Source organism: Solanum tuberosum, unplaced genomic scaffold, assembly GCF_000226075.1.
Source record: "Solanum tuberosum cultivar DM 1-3 516 R44 unplaced genomic scaffold, SolTub_3.0 scf00154, whole genome shotgun sequence".
Lineage (NCBI taxonomy): Eukaryota > Viridiplantae > Streptophyta > Magnoliopsida > Solanales > Solanaceae > Solanum > Solanum tuberosum.
This window is the reverse complement of record NW_006239079.1, coordinates 944,165-960,946: the sequence shown is the minus strand read 5'-3', so window position 1 is coordinate 960,946 and position 16,782 is coordinate 944,165. Positions and strand designations below refer to the sequence as shown.

Genomic DNA, 16,782 nt, shown 5'->3' with positions numbered 1-16,782 from the left:
TTATGTTGGGCCCGGGCTTTCTTTTCTTATATATATATATATATATATATATGAATCTTAATTTATAAATACAAACTACTCATTTTAGTTTGACCTTAAGATACTATCTTTATCAAACCATCCTTAATCATATAGTTTAGATTATTTTTTTAAATAAATAAATTTCTTATACTACAATCAATCAATATAAAGTAAACTAGTCAATAATTTTCTGCAGGAGATTTGATGAAATGAATATTGTATATAATTAGCTGATGTAGTTAGTTTGTTAATAAGTTTGTTAGTGAGTTAGTTACCAAGTAATTAATTTTCTGTTAGTTGTTAGCTGTGTATAAATAGAACTTTGGGGATAATGAAAAAGTAAGTTGGTTAATTCATTTTTTCCTCTGTATCTCTTTCATTCTCGATTCTTCCCTCAACTGCTCTCACATGGCTAGTAAGCTCACATTCAATATGGTATCAGAGTTGTAGGTTCCGATGAAATTCTAGCTGTTCTAGAGAGTTTTTTCTTCCGCACAATTCGAGAATTGGAAGATCAGTTGGTCACCGACGATAATTTACTCACCGGAAAACACAAATTCACCAGAAAATCATAAATTCATCACTCCGATTCGATTCGATAATGGCGAACGGAGCTGGAGCTAGAGTCGATTCCTCAGAAACTTCAAATCAGGAGAGGAATACCTCAATTCCAGAACAGATCGAGAGATTCACAGATATTCACCCCAGAAATCCTTTGTATCTGCATCCATCAGATACACCAGGTAGCATTTTAATTCCTCAACAGCTTACTGGTATTGAGAATTATACTGGATGGAGTAATTCCATGAGAGTAGCACTGTTAGCGAAGAATAAAATAGGTTTCATTGATGGAAATTGTCGAAAGGAACACTACAAAGGAGATCTAGAACATGAGTGGGAGAGGTGTAATGCCTATTCACCAGAAAATCATAAATTCATCACCGATTTGATTCGATAATGGCGAACGGAGTTGGAGCTCGAGTCGATTCCTCAGAAATTTCGAATCAGGAGAGGAATACCTCAATTCCAGAACAGATCAAGAGATTCACAGATATTCACCCCAGAAATCCTTTGTATCTGCATCCATCAGATACACCAGGTAGCATTTTAATTCCTCAACAGCTTACTGGTATTGAGAATTATACTGGATGGAGTAATTCCATGAGAGTAGCACTGTTAGTGAAGAATAAAATAGGTTTCATTGATGGAAATTGTCGAAAAGAAACTACAAAGGAGATCTAGAACATGAGTGGGAGAGGTGTAATGCCTTTGTGTTATCCTGTATCACCAATTCAGTTTTGAAAGAATTGGCCAATGGCCTGATGGTTTCATACAATGCACATAGTGTTTGGAAGGATCTGAAAGAGAGGTTCGACAAACGCAATCTAACTAGGATCTATCAGATTCACCGAGAAATTAGCACTATGAGTCAAGGAACATTCACTGTTTCCGAGTATTATTCTAAGTTGAGAAACCTCTGGGATGAATACGTGTCCCTAGTACCATTACCATCATGTGAGTGTGATAAATATAGAGTTTATGCAGAACACATGAAGAATAAAATAGGTTTCATTGATGGAAATTGTCGAAAAGAAACTACAAAGGAGATCTAGAACATGAGTGGGAGAGGTGTAATGCCTTTGTGTTATCCTGTATCACCAATTCAGTTTTGAAAGAATTGGCCAATGGCCTGATGGTTTCATACAATGCACATAGTGTTTGGAAGGATCTGAAAGAGAGGTTCGACAAACGCAATCTAACTAGGATCTATCAGATTCACCGAGAAATTAGCACCATGAGTCAAGGAACATTCACTGTTTCCGAGTATTATTCTAAGTTGAGAAACCTCTGGGATGAATACGTGTCCCTAGTACCATTACCATCATGTGAGTGTGATAAATATAGAGTTTATGCAGAACACATGGAGAGGCAAAAGCTTATGCAGTTTCTGATGGGGTTAAATGATAACTTTGCTCAATCGAGAAGTCAGATACTTCTCATAATTCCTAGTCCTAGCCTCAATCAAGCATATAACATGATTGTATCACCAATTCAGTTTTGAAAGAATTGGCCAATGGCCTGATGGTTTCATACAATGCACATAGTGTTTGGAAGGATCTGAAAGAGAGGTTCGACAAACGCAATCTAACTAGGATCTATCAGATTCACCGAGAAATTAGCACTATGAGTCAAGGAACATTCACTGTTTCCGAGTATTATTCTAAGTTGAGAAACCTCTGGGATGAATACGTGTCCCTAGTACCATTACCATCATGTGAGTGTGATAAATATAGAGTTTATGCAGAACACATGGAGAGGCAAAAGCTTATGCAGTTTCTGATGGGGTTAAGTGATAGCTTTGCTCAATCGAGAAGTCAGATACTTCTCATAATTCCTAGTCCTAGCCTCAATCAAGCATATAACATGATTATGCAGGATGAAAGTCAGAGAATGCAGTCTAGTTTGATATCCAATTGTGTGTTGCCCCTACAGAAGTTAGAGATTCATGATCCTACTGCACTTAACTCAGTTCACAACAATAAATCTAACCAGAGCTCAGGGTTATACTGTGATCATTGCCACCTGAGAAATCACACAAGAGCTAATTGTTATAGGTTAATTGGGTACTCTCAACACTACAAGTTCACTAAGAAGAAAGGGGTAGATGCGTGTCCCTAGTACCATTACCAGAATGTGAGTGTGATAAATATAGAGTTTATGCAGAACACATGGAGAGGCAAAAGCTTATGCAGTTTCTGATGGGGTTAAGTGATAGCTTTGCTCAATCGAGAAGTCAGATACTTCTCATAATTCCTAGTCCTAGCCTCAATCAAGCATATAACATGATTATGCAGGATGAAAGTCAGAGAATGCAGTCTAGTTTAATATCCAATTATGTGTTGCCCCTACAGAAGTTAGAGATTCATGATCCTACTGCACTTAACTCAGTTCACAACAATAAATCTAACCAGAGCTCAGGGTTATACTGTGATCATTGCCACCTGAGAAATCACACAAGAGCTAATTGTTATAGGTTAATTGGGTACTCTCAACACTACAAGTTCACTAAGAAGAAAGGGGTAGATGGCAAAAGGTTCAGGGATCAAAGCTCTGGCAATAACAGACCACAGAATTCTGGAGGAAATAGAAGGCCTCATGTGAATAATGTGGCTTGTATTGAGAACTAGGTCACCACTAGGGATCCTACTCCTGATAATAGTCCTTTTTGTCAAACTGTGCCAACATTTACTCCTGATCAATATAATCATCTGCTGAAACTGATTGACAAAGATTCTGCACCTCAGGAAATTTTATCCAACATGGCAGGTATTACCCGTAATGCTCCTTCGACATTCAATACATCCCATACTTGTTTTGCTACAGGTAATGATGCAGTTTCCTGGATTATGGACTCTGGGGCTACACATCACATGGTTGCTAACAAGGATACACTACTCAACCCCACTCCTGCACATTCTGTTTCTAGCAGTGTGCATTTACCTAATGGACATACAACTAAAGTTACTCACACTGGATCTGTCCAATTTTGTGAAAATCATGATATCCACAATGTCCTTTACATTCCTCAATTCTCATATAACCTTTTATCTATTTCCAAACTAACTAAAGAACTGAACTGGTGTGTGTCTTTTTATCCCCATTTTTGCCTTTTTAAGGACCTTTGCACTGGAAAGGTGAGGGGGGATTGGTAAGGAGAAATGAGGTCTTTACATGCTCCCATCATCTACCAAGCAACCATCACGTTCCACTGCACTTCATTCCAGTTCCTCATTCAATTCAAATTCCTTATCCTCTCTTGATCCCTCTGTTTGGCATCTGAGACTTGGACATGCTCCTGTTGCTGTCCTCCAAAAGATTGCCTCTCTGAAGGCTATTTTCCAACATCAAGTTTTTCCTTCTTGTCATGTTTGCCCCCTTGCAAGGCAAACTAGATTACCTTTTAATTCTAGTACTAAGAAAACTGTAGCCTCTTTTGAACTTCTTCATATGGATGTTTGGGGCCCTTATAAGCAATGTACTTACAATAGTCATAGATACATTCTTACCATTGTTGATGACTATACACGAATGACTTGGATATTTTTGTTGAGATATGAAAGTGAGGTTGTGACTTTCATTTCAGCTTTCATTACTCTTATCAAAACTCAATTTTCAGCAACTGTTAAAACTGTTAGATCAGATAATGGCCTGGAGTTCTTCAACAACCAATGTCACACCCTTTTTTCTTCCTTAGGCATTATCCATCAAAGTACCTGTGTGCATACCCCCTCAGCAAAATGGCATTGCTGAGAGGAAACACTGACATCTTCTTGAGATGGCAAGGGCTCTCAGGTTTCAAGCTCATATGCCCTTAAAATTTTGGGGGAAATGTGTTCTTACTGCTACTTTCTTAATCAATAGACTTCATTCTTCTGTTTTAGCAGGAAAATCTCCTTATGAAGTCTTTCATAATCAAGTTCCTCACTTGCATTTTCTTAGAGTTTTTGGATGCTTATGTTATGCCACCAAACCAAATGTCACTGACAAATTCTCCTCTAAATCTATCCCTTCAATTTTCATGGGTTATTCCGACACTCAAAAAGGTTACAGACTTTATGACATTGCTTCTAGTTCTTTTTTTGTCAACAAAGATGTTACGTTTCGAGAAACTGTTTTTCCCTTCAAACATCCTAAACACACTTTTCTTGATTCTCTTCCTCCATCTCATCCTTCTTGTTTTCCTACTCCTCTCCTTCCATTTCTTCATCCTACAGATAATTGCTTTCCTATTCCATCCTCTGATCCTCTTCACACCTATCCACCATTGTCTTCCTCATCTCCTGCCCTTGAAACCGTTGCACCACCTATTTTGCCCCTTCCTTCTCTTGTCCCTCAACGAAGATCATCCAGATCCATCAAACCTCCCATTTGGCACACTGACTATATCACCTCTTCCAAGACCCCACATCATATCTCTACTTCCCTGTCATACTCTAATCTCACTCCTTCTTACAAGTTCTACCTTTCCACATTATCCTCTTCCATGACCGAACCTTCTTCTTTTGCACAAGCTGTAAAGGACAGTGGTTGGATCCTTGCTATGGACCAAGAGACACAGGCCCTCAGTGACAACAACACTTGGGAAATTGTTGATTTACCTTTGGGCAAAGTACCTATAGGTTGTAAATGGGTATATAAAATCAAGTACAAAGATGATGGTAGTGTTAAGAGGTATAAAGCCAGACTGGTTGCAAAAGGTTTCACTCAATAGGAAGGCTTGGATTATCATGACACCTTTTCTCCTGTTGTTAAAATGGTCACTGTCAGATGTGTTGTGGCTCTAGCTGCTCAGTCAGGTTAGTCCCTTTTCCAGATGGATGTCTATAATGCTTTCCTCCAAGGAGATCTGGTTGAAGAAGTGTACATGACCCTGCCTCCCGGCTTTGGCAGCCAGGGGGAGAACAAAGTTTGTAGGATGCTCAAATCCTTATATGGTTTAAAACAGGCCAGTAGGCAGTGGAATTTGAAACTAACCAATGCTCTCACACACTCAGGGTTCACACAAAGCAAACTGGACTACTCACTGTTTACTAAAACAAATGCTACTAGTAGCATTGCAATCATTTTGGTATATGTGGATGATCTCTTGATCACTAGAAATAGTGAGAAATTAATTCAAGAAGCAAAAGACATCTTGCATCATAACTTCAAAATGAAGGATCTCGGAGAGTTAAGGTATTTCCTTGGCATTGAATTTGCAATGTCAAAGGGTGGAATCTTAATGAATCAAAGGAGGTATGCTTTAAAGTTAGTGTCAGAGTGTGGTTTAGCTGGAGCAAAACCAACTACAACTCCTCTTGAGTAAAATCAGAAACTGACAAGCCTAGAGTATGCCACTTAATTTAATATCACTGGTGATGCTGAGTTAGAGGATAGAAGAGTGTATCAAAGATTGATTGAGAGACTCCTATACTTAGCCATGACAAGGCCAGATATCTCATTTGCTGTGCAACATTTGAGCCAGTATATGCATGCCCCAAAGAAGTCTCATTTTGATGCAGCAATACATGTAGTAAGTTACATTAAGGGGCAACCTGGTTTGGGGATTTTTATGAGCAGTACAAGGTCAAGTAGAATCAATGCCTTTTGTGATGCAGACTGGGCATCGTGTGTACTGTCCAGAAAATCTGTCACAGGTTTTGGTATTAAAATTGGTGAATCTTTGGTATCATGGAAGTCCAAGAAACAGAACACAGTCTCAAAGAGTTCAGCAGAAGTTGAGTACAGAAGTATGGCAACAACAGTGGCAGAATTAGTATGGTTGCAGGGGTTATTAAAGGAACTTGGTGCTCAGATTGACCTGCCTATAGAGCTCCATTGTGACAATAAAGCAGCTATGCAAATTGCTTCGAATTCCATGTATCATGAACGAACAAAACACATAGAAATAGTCTGCCATTTCATCAGAGAAAGACTACAGGAGGGGCTTATCAAAACTACTTACATAGTAAGCAGAGAACAAATGGCAGACATCTTCACCAAGGCTTTAGGAAAGCAGTTACACAGTGATATGTTGTTCAAGTTGGGAATGTTGGACATATTCCATCACCCAACTTGAGGGGGAGTGATGAAATGAATATTGTATATAATTAGCTGATGTAGTTAGTTTGTTAATAAGTTTGTTAGTGAGTTAGTTACCAAGTAATTAATTTTCTGTTAGTTGTTAGCTGTGTATAAATAGAACTTTGGGGATAATGAGAAAGTAAGTCGGTTAATTCATTTTTTCCTCTGTATCTCTTTCATTCTCGATTCTTCCCTCAACTGCTCTCACATGGCTAGTAAGCTCACATTCAATAAGATTATAGCATGAGAAAGCGCTATTGAAAGTCGTTATTGATGTTTTGCTTCAAACTCAAACTCAAACTCTAGCCTAGCAACACTTTTGTAGGCCGTTATTGTTGACAATGAATTTTAGGACGATATAATGCTTGATATAGCGAGTAACCTACTATGTGCTCTTTCCATGTGTGCTAACATGCAATCACTAACAAGGCAATCTCCTAGCAGACCTAACCCTTAATAGGACACACCCTAAACAATAACACTTGACATGAGTTTTAAGAGTGATGCTTATAATTCTTGATCCCTTTTAGACTTTGAAGATTGGTGAGTGTTCATGTTCTGAGGACCGAGACTCTTTTATTGCTTTCATGCCTTTTTATTTCGGTTTTTGTATGTGATGTATGAGTTACGTCTCAATCACTCATTTTGATGTAATATATGGCTTTGAGACGACTTCCGCTACTTTTATCAAACTCTTTATGAATCAAAAATGTCTTTTGAACTCTTTCTTTAAGATTCTATTATCTTGTAAGTGCATGATAAGTGGCTTGTATAGGGTCTCCCAGGATCCTATACGCCATGTTACGACTTACGACTATGGTGTACTTTGCGTCATGATCTTTCTAGGATATTTTCTTATGTGCTAACAACCAACTCCAATTAGGCAACCCGTAGCTAGTTTTAAAGAAAAAATCATATTGCTTTTCTGAAATTGTTACTTTGTGCCTGAATTTTGAAGTTTGTTTCAAATCCTGCAATCATCCTTTGTTGGATTGATGTGTTTCTCTTAGTTATTCAAAGCATGTTTTAAAGGAAAATTAGTGTAACCTTGTCTTTGCCATAAGTAAATTATGTTGTCATATTCGTCGATTTACTATGTTATTAAGGATAGAAATAAAGATATGTAAAGAGTAATTTATACATGTAAATAGCCAATATCTGTTATTAATGATAGCAATAAAGACATGTAAAAAACCTTGATTTCTAATTCAGGTTGAAAACATGATAACAAGTTGCAATTGAAAGCTCGATTTTCATGATCAATCCATGGAAGAAACTGAAGTAGTCTTGTTGTGGTTCATTTTGGAACGGAAGAAATTCTTCCACTCCACGAATCAACTTTGAATTTCGGACAATTTTCTTGGCGGCCATTGTAGAAAGTTTCTTCTTTGCAATTTTGCTACAAAGAAGATATAATTATTAGAGAATTTTACTAATTAGTTTCTATTAATTAGTGTAAAATATAGTTAACAAAAGAAAAGTTAATTATAAAAAAATTATAATTTCTGACATGGCGATGCCGCTGATGTATCGTTGATGCGGTGGCGAGTATAAAACTCCACATACTGTGAGAGTGATGTTACACGTGGTATTAAATTCACTTTTAAGTATTAAAAGAGTGTAATAATTTTTTTTAATCTAACTTAATTTTGTTGGACAAAATTACCCAATATTAAAAGTAGCAATCATATATATATATAAAAGAAAATCCTAGGCCCGCCTATGTGGCACCACCACACACCAGAATTTCCTTTTAATTTATTTTATTTCCAAAACTAGCCTTCCCCTTTCATGAAAAATTGTGACTTTTATGAATAGTTGCGACTTTTATGAAAAGTTGTTACTTTTATGAAAAGTTGCGACTTTTATGAAAAGTTGTGACTTTTATAAAATATTGTGACCTTTCCGAAGGATTGTAACTTTTCCAAAGAGTTGTGACTTTCCAAAGGATTGTAACTTTTCCAAAGAGTTGTGACCTTTCCAAAGGATTGTAACTTTTCCAAAGAGTTGTGACCTTTCCAAAGGATTGTAACTTTTCCAAAGAGTTGTGACCTTTCCAAAGGATTGTAACTTTTCCAAAGAGTTGTGACCTTCCAAAGGATTGTAACTTTTCCAAAGAGTTGTGACCTTTCCAAAGGATTGTAACTTTTCCAAAGAGTTGTGACCTTTCCGATAAGACACAATAAGCATTTGTTCACACTACCCTTTGTTGTCTATAAATAGAGGAATTTCCTCTCATTTTAAAACAATGAAAATTTTGAACTTCTTATTCTTCTTCTTTTGGACAGTTAAATTTTTTGTGTATTTTGCTCCTGTTGAATGGCTCACTGACACCATTGTTTTTGTATCAATACTCTGTTGAATATCGTTCTATCCTGAGCGATTTTATTCCTTTAAACCTCGGGTACTAGAGGGGAATAATTTTCTTAAGGGGACACTGTGCATTCAGTGGGCTCGATTTTTTCCATTCTGTTTCATTCTATTGTTACAAATCCTGATATGTTTTTTACAGTCATTAATTTATGCTTATATTATTAATTATTATTTTTGAGTACATGCTTTAAAGTTTGTTGTTTATGTTATGCAAAGTTATTGTTATAAGTATTTGTTAGTACAGATTAAATAACAAACATTAATTAAATATTCAAGCAAGTTTTCTCTACTAAAATAGTTGAGGTACAATAAAAGAAGCCCTTACAAATCTCTAATTTCTTCATCAACAACGTCATTCCTTCAAATACAAGGATGAGATTTTGTGTTCTTTAGAAAATCCTTTGACAGTTAATAACTTTGCATGCCCATGTTTTTTGGTTGTTATGTTGTTGTTATCTATTTTTACTAAATTTTATCTGTGGATATTCTGGGTACTCTAAGGATTGAAAGTTGATTGAAGTGTTCGTCAATTTTTTGAGGTATGTTATTTTCAAACATTGAAACTTTTCTGGTTAGAATGATTTGTTATCATCATTGGATATCTCATAGTTTACTCCCTTTAATGTATGTTTTTTCTCGCTATTCTGTTCTCTCCTTAAAATTGTATTAGATTATTTTTCGTTTGGTATGTATATGATCTCATTTGGACAAAACTTTCATTCTTTTAATGTTTTTCTTTTTTTCCTTCTCATTCGGCTCTTCTAAATATTTTTTGTGTGAGTTATGACTATTTTCGACAAGATTAATTTGAAGAATATGAAACAAAACCTACTCTAAATAAAAGTAATATCTTAAGCTACAAAGGATATGTGTATTAACATATATTTGTTATCCTTCATGTCACAAATCATTGTTGAGCGTTTAAGTTATCTAGGTTAGACTCAATTTTTATTTTTTAATGTTCGAGAATATTTCTTTAACATGTGTCTAGAATCCAAAATTTTGATCTACTTGTATTTTCATAATGCAACAATTATACATACATATTTCTGAAAAAGTCATAAACTTGCATTGATGAAGCATCTAGAAGGGCCTTCAGAGCTGCAGTTTAATGAAGAATGAATCTCTAAAAGGATCAACAATATTATTTTGCCGTTGTTTCAAATTTGTTTTTCTCCTTCTATAAATTTTGTTAGAGTAACAAAGTAACAATAACGAAAAGTGGTGAAGGTTTGACCTCAGACAAGTAAATTGTTTCTAAAAAAATTATTAATGTTGCTGTGGTGTACATTTTTTAACGGTCTTAACTTATTTGTTACTAATAATGATTATCGAGAACTTTCACATAATTTTTTTTCACAAGTAACCATAAAATTATCAGATTGTATATTTTTCATGTAGAAAAAAATAGAAAAAATGATGTTTAATCGCTACATAAAAACATCACTCAATTTTAACAAGACAATTATATCATCAAACATATATTATGATAAATTATGTAAAAGATAAAAATCATTAGATATCAAGATATTTTTAATCATTCATTATATATTTACAATTCTTGAGATATGTGATAATGTCAAATCATTTAATTTCTGTTAAAATGTTCTTAAAACCTACTAAATTTTTTTTTCTCCTTATAACAGTCGATTATTGGAAATGTTGTTCAAAAACTTAGAAATATTAATTATCCTCGTGCGAAACACGAGTAAATTACCTAGTAGTTGATAAAACTGTTGAAATGCGCACATACTAGTTTGAACATACAAACCAAAAGAAGTTGAGAGGGAATATTATAGTAAGCTTTTAATTCCAAATAACCAGGTGCGGTACTTTGGAGATACCTTATCGTTTCTTAGTGCTTCTTAAAGGGAGAAAAAGTCACCAATATTAGGTAGATGAGCAAGACAACTTGTGTAATTCAATGGAGTATTATACGCTGCCAGCATCCTTTCTTATCTTCATTGCCTTCTTCTTACTCATTCTCAAACAACTCATACCAAAATCTCCAAACCTTCCACCAGGTCCAAGACCATGGCCTCTGCTAGGAAATATTCTCCAGATTGGGAAAAGCCCTCATATTTCCCTGGCACAATTTGCCAAAATTTATGGCCCATTGATTTCTGTCAAGTTGGGAACTCAGCTGGTTGTGGTAGCTTCATCTCCTGATTCTGCAGCTGAAATCCTCAAGACTCAAGATCGTCTGCTATCAGTCCGATCTGTGCCTAAAGTTGCTACATATGAACTCTCTGTTATTGATCAACACTCAATTGTCTTTTCCAGTGATTTGAGCAATCACTGGAAGTTCTTGCGGGCATTTTGTCGAACACATCTGTTCTCACCCAAAGCGGTAGAGTCACAGGCTGCTCTGAGGGAGAAAAAAGTGTCGGAAATGATACATTTTCTTAGGTCTAGGAAAGGGGAAACCGTGAAGATTTCTGAAATTATGTTTGCAACCATTTTAAACACGTTAGGGAACCTTTTCTTTTCAAAAGATTTATGTGATTTGGATTATGAAACGAACACCAGCGGGATCAAACATGTTATTAGAAAATTTGTTGAATTGGGAGCTATGCCAAATATATCAGAATTTTATCCTCTATTTGATGCTCTGGATTTGCAGGGATTGAGAAAGCAGACTGAAATATATCAGAATCAATTGTTCAACATCTGGAGTGATATTGTCAAGGAAAAAAGGCAGGCAATTAGTCGTAGTAGCTCGGATTTTTTGGATGTCATGATTGATAGTGGATTCTCGGATTTACAGGTCGATATCTTATTGATGGTAATTTCTCAATCCCCTTTGGATTAATTTCATAGAACTAATATACTCGGCTTGAGCCCTATTGCAAATAGGAGAATTTGATGGAGTGGATATCAATTTTTTATCAAAAAATGATTGAGAACAATCATGTGCTTCAATTTCAGGAATTAATTTCTGCGGGTTCTGACACCACTACCTCAACAATTGAATGGGCAATGGCAGAACTGCTAAGGAACAAGGGCGCTATGCACAAACTTCAAGCTGAGCTTACAAGTAAGATCGGAGAAAATGATATACTCACAGAATCAAACATCACTGAACTTCCATATTTGGCTGCTTGTGTCAAGGAGACATTGAGAATCCATCCGCCTACTCCCTTCTTGATTCCTCGCCGTGCTCCTGAGACGTGTAAGATTATGGATTACACCATCCCAAAGAACTCGAGGTTGTTTGTGAACGTTTGGGCTATAGGGCGCAACTCTAACACATGGGAAGATGCATTATCTTTCAGACCTGAGCGGTTTCTTGACTCCAATGTGGACTTCAGGGGTCAAGATTTTGAGTTCATACCATTTGGTGCAGGGAGAAGAATATGCCCCGGCTTACCCTTTGCTAGACAAGAAGTTCACTTGATTTTAGCTAGTTTGATTCATCACTTTGAGTGGTCACTTCCTAATGGTGAGGATCCAATGCAGATAGATATGAAAGAAAAGTTTGGTGTTACACTACAGAAAGAAAAGTCTCTACTAGTTGTCCCTATGTAATACTAGATGGGTCAATGCCCGTGATGGAATGTTTTCCACTCCAAGAAAGTGTAGTGGTCTTCCTCTCCGCTCTAGATACTGATGGTGGAAGCCTGAATACAGCTGCAAACATGAACGTCAAGGGAACTGTCAATATAGGGAAGAATTGATCATCTTGCATTACATAGGAGGAGATTATCTTCAAGTAACTTGTAGTAACCCGCATGGTTGCATATTATAATCAGTCCTTTACTATGTACTTAGAAGGAAAATAATCTTCTAACATCTGTTAATAAATCTTTTATTTGGAGATGGACTATGTTTTAGCCAAATTGATGTACTATTTTTCAGGAAATAGAGATACTTAAGTGGTTTCTCATTAATTCTAACCTTTCTTCCAAGGCAACCGCAATTCGTCTAACTGTTGTATCAAGAAAAAATGGATTTCTTACCTCATAGACCAGCCATGTGCAACCTGCTAGTGGATGGTCATGAGGACTATGCTACTACTTTTAGCAATGTCTTGAACTTTTCCAACAACCCTAAAAGCACTTGAGAATCAATATCAAATGTAGGTTCATCAAGAAACAACAGAGATAATGTTATATCTATAACAGGTTATCTTAAATACTTCGACTGATAGTAGCCCCCAAGGCCTAGCTCAAGTGGCAGAAGGTGGAGGATTTGTGGCTTAGGTCGCAGGTTCAAGCCCCACACCATGCAAAGCGAAGCCCGGTATTTAAGTGGAGAAGGGTAGAGGGGCGGGCCCATTATCCACCGAGTTTAGAAGGCTGTGATTGGTCCAAAGGGCGGGTCACAGACGGATTTCTCGGTTATAAAAAAAAAATAAAAAAAAATACTTCGACTGATAGTAGAACTTTTTCAGATGTGTGGATGAAAAATGAAGAAATCAGTGAGATTTGGTTTCATCACATATTTTGACCAACAAATAGACAAACTTTTGCCGTCACTGGTGCAAAATATAAATTTGAACTAACCTTGCCTCTCAGCGCAGCATATAGAAGGGCTCCAAAGCCACCTTCTTCAGTCTTATTCAAAATGCTGAAGTCATACGAAAAATCCAGACTTGTCCACATGTATGCCCAAAAGACGTTGTTGAAGCATCATCATCAAAGTCAGTGACTTAGACCTTACTGAGAAGACAGGATGGTAATAAACTTATAGACAGAGCAATCACTCCCCAATATTGATTTGTTAATTACAGAATAAAGACAAATTAAACAACCTTCGGAAGACAATCAATAAGTAAAGAGACATGTAGCGTTTAGATGACCAATACAAGTACAACAATCCCTTTAATAGTGATTTTATTACTGCCAATATGTATGCAATTTGTTAGTTCATCTGAGAAACCATTGGACACAAATGAGAGGAAGCAAGACACCAACCATGAAGTTAAAGTTTAATAGTGAATGAGAGTAAGTGGCTATTCTAAAGAGCATGGTTGAAAGAATCTTCGGAAGAATTTTTTTGTGAAAAAAAGCACTTCAACTAGCAGCTTCACTCAGAGGGTAATTTGAACTTGATAAAATAAGTATCCATGGATAAAATAGGATTTACAAATAGAAGATCCATGACACCAACGACATTTTATAATGCCTATCGATATATTGTAATTCTTTCACTTGTTGTCCATCAACTACACCTTTCAGCCTGATCTTAGTCCCTGACTCACTCTCAATGGACGAACCTTGCAGAGGAACACTTAGTTTTTCGGGGCGTTGGATTTTCCCCAATAATGTTTGTGTTGCCAAGATAACATTTTACTAAATCGTATGGATATGTAAAATATAGGATATCCAATCCTAGCAGGAAAGGGAAGGAAACAAATACCCAATTTAAAGTGAGTGAATATAATTTCATACTCCATCTCATAGATACATATAGAGTGGAAATTTGTATTCGATAAAAATATTAGGTGACTTTTGAAAGTAGTGAATACTTGATAAAACTGTTGAAATGTGCACATGCTAGTCCAGACAGGCTGACATTGTCATTAAGAAAAATAATAGGCAAACTAAGAGAAGTTAAGAGGGAATATTATAAGCTTTCAATTCTGCGTAAATTCAATGTCAACTTGATGGAAAAAATCAGGTGGTTCTTTAGGGAGAAAAAGTCATCTATATTTGGTCGGTGAAATTGCAACTTGGAATAGTTTGTATTATCATAGTGAGTAATATTCACTTTTTTGTGCTTTATATATCAATTGACCAATTATAAAATTATCTGCTCAGTATGTGGTATGCCATTGTTGTCAATTGAGTTTCCGCTGCCAGCATCTTTCCTCATATTGATTCCAATTCTTCTTACTCATCTACAAACAACTCACACAAAAATCTCTAAACCTTCCACCAGGACCTCCATCATGGCCATTGCTAGGAAATATTCTCCAGATTGGAAAAAATCCTCATATTTCCCTGGCACAATTTGCCAAAATTCATGGGCCCTTAATTTCTGTCAGGCTGGGGACTCAACTGGTTGTGGTAGCTTCATCCCCTGATTCCGCAGCTGAAATCCTCAAAACTCAAGATTGTCTTCTCTCAGCCCGGTCTGTGCCCAGCGTTGCTCCATATAAACTCTCTCTTATTGATCAACACTCAATTGTTTGGTCCAGTGATTTGAGCAATCACTGGAAGTTCTTATGCGCATTTTGTCGGACACATTTGTTCTCACCTAAAGCGGTAGAGTCACAGGCTGCTCTCAGAAAGAAAAAAAGTGTCTGAAATGATATATTTTCTTAGCTCCAAGAAAGGGGAAACTGTGAAAATTTCTGAAACTGTTTGGTACCATTTTAAAACGTTAGGGAACCTTTTTTTTCAAAAGATTTATGTGATTTGGATTATGAAACGAAAACCAGTGGGATCAAACTTGTTATTAGAAAATTGCTAGAGTTGGGAGCTATGCCAAATATATCAGATTTCTATCCTCTCTGGATATTCAGGAATTGAGAAAGCAGACTGAAATATATCAAAAATGATTGAGACTGATATGGTACAATCTTATTCTTCAATTTCAGGAATTAATTATTGCAGGTTCTGACACCACTTCCTCAACAATTGAATGGACAATGACAGAATTGCTAAGGAACAAAAGCGCTATGCACAAACTTCAAGCTGAGCTTACAAGCAAGACCGGAGAAACTGATATAATCACAGAATCAAACATCAGTGAACTTCCATATTTGGCTGCTTGTGTCAAGGAAACATTGAGAATCCATCTGCCTACTCCCTTCTTGATTCTTCGTCGTGCTCCTGAGACGTGTAAGATTATGGATTACTCCATCCCAAAGAACTCGAGGTTATTTGTGAATGTTTGGGCAATAGGGCGCGACTCTAAAACATGGGAAGATGCATTATGTTTCCGGGCTGAGTGGTTTCTTGACTCGAATGTAGACTTGAGGGGTCAATATTTTGAGTTCATACCATTTGGTGCAGGGAGGAGAATATGCCCTGACTTACCCTTTGCTAGACAAGAAGTTCACTTGATTTTAGCTAGTTTGATCCATCACTTTAAGTGGTCACTACCCAATGATGAGGATCCAAAGCAGTTAGATATGAAAGAAAAGTTTGGTGTTACTCTACAGAAAGAAAAGTCTCTACTGGTTGTTCCTATATAATATGTGTATCTTTTTTTCCCTCCCCATATACCATATGTACCTTCACTTACAGATTGTTATAGCAATGGTTTGATAGATTGCATTATTTTCTATTGTTACATAATGTCACATATATAATTTGAATGATAAACATACGAGAAAAGTAGAGTATAAAATAGAGCTATTATAAAAAGGTAGGGTAAAAGATAAAATATGATTATTGAATTAATAATAAGTAAAGATAAAATAAGAAGAAAATATTAAGGTAACTATGTGATTACATCAAATCGGTTGATATGCAAAATGAAACTTTTTGTTATTATCTAACAATGCATTTAATGATACGATACAAAAAATTTAAATAGCAATCAAAACAAGCATTATATTTAAACTAATAGTACAATACAATACAACGGGTACCAATCATCCAAACAAGGTATTTTTTTAAATGGAGGGAGTGCAATTAGTTGCACATTATTTAATTAATAATACAAAATAGCTAAAGGGTCAATTTCAAATATATACAATATAGTAATTAGTTTACAATAGATATAGTCATGCTTTATTTACCTAAAAAAATTGTTAAAAGTCAAAAAAAAAAAAAGTAATAACACAAACTATACAATATAGTTTGCAAAGTA

At 36.0% G+C, this 16,782-nt stretch overlaps 1 protein-coding gene and 1 pseudogene across 1 annotated transcript; both read left to right on the top strand.

The window, feature by feature from the left end:
• The first annotated feature begins 10,783 nt into the window (after nucleotides 1-10,783).
• LOC102583096 (probable (S)-N-methylcoclaurine 3'-hydroxylase isozyme 2) lies at nucleotides 10,784-12,880 on the top strand. Its single transcript, XM_006353290.2, has 2 exons — nucleotides 10,784-11,803; nucleotides 11,947-12,880. Exons 1-2 carry the CDS (start codon nucleotides 10,943-10,945, stop codon nucleotides 12,544-12,546), a joined length of 1,461 nt encoding a protein of 486 aa, XP_006353352.1. The 5' UTR covers nucleotides 10,784-10,942; the 3' UTR covers nucleotides 12,547-12,880.
• Nucleotides 12,881-14,840: 1,960 nt separating this feature from the next.
• On the top strand, nucleotides 14,841-16,356 carry LOC102599942 (probable (S)-N-methylcoclaurine 3'-hydroxylase isozyme 2; annotated as a pseudogene).
• Nucleotides 16,357-16,782: the final 426 nt, after the last annotated feature.

Coding starts and splice junctions, on each gene's coding strand:
- LOC102583096 (XM_006353290.2), top strand. CDS start 10,943: ATGGAGTATTATACGCTGCCAGCATCCTTTCTTATCTTCATTGCCTTC. Junction 11,804..11,946: donor AGGTCGATATCTTATTGATG/GTAATTTCTCAA, acceptor CTTCAATTTCAG/GAATTAATTTCTGCGGGTTC.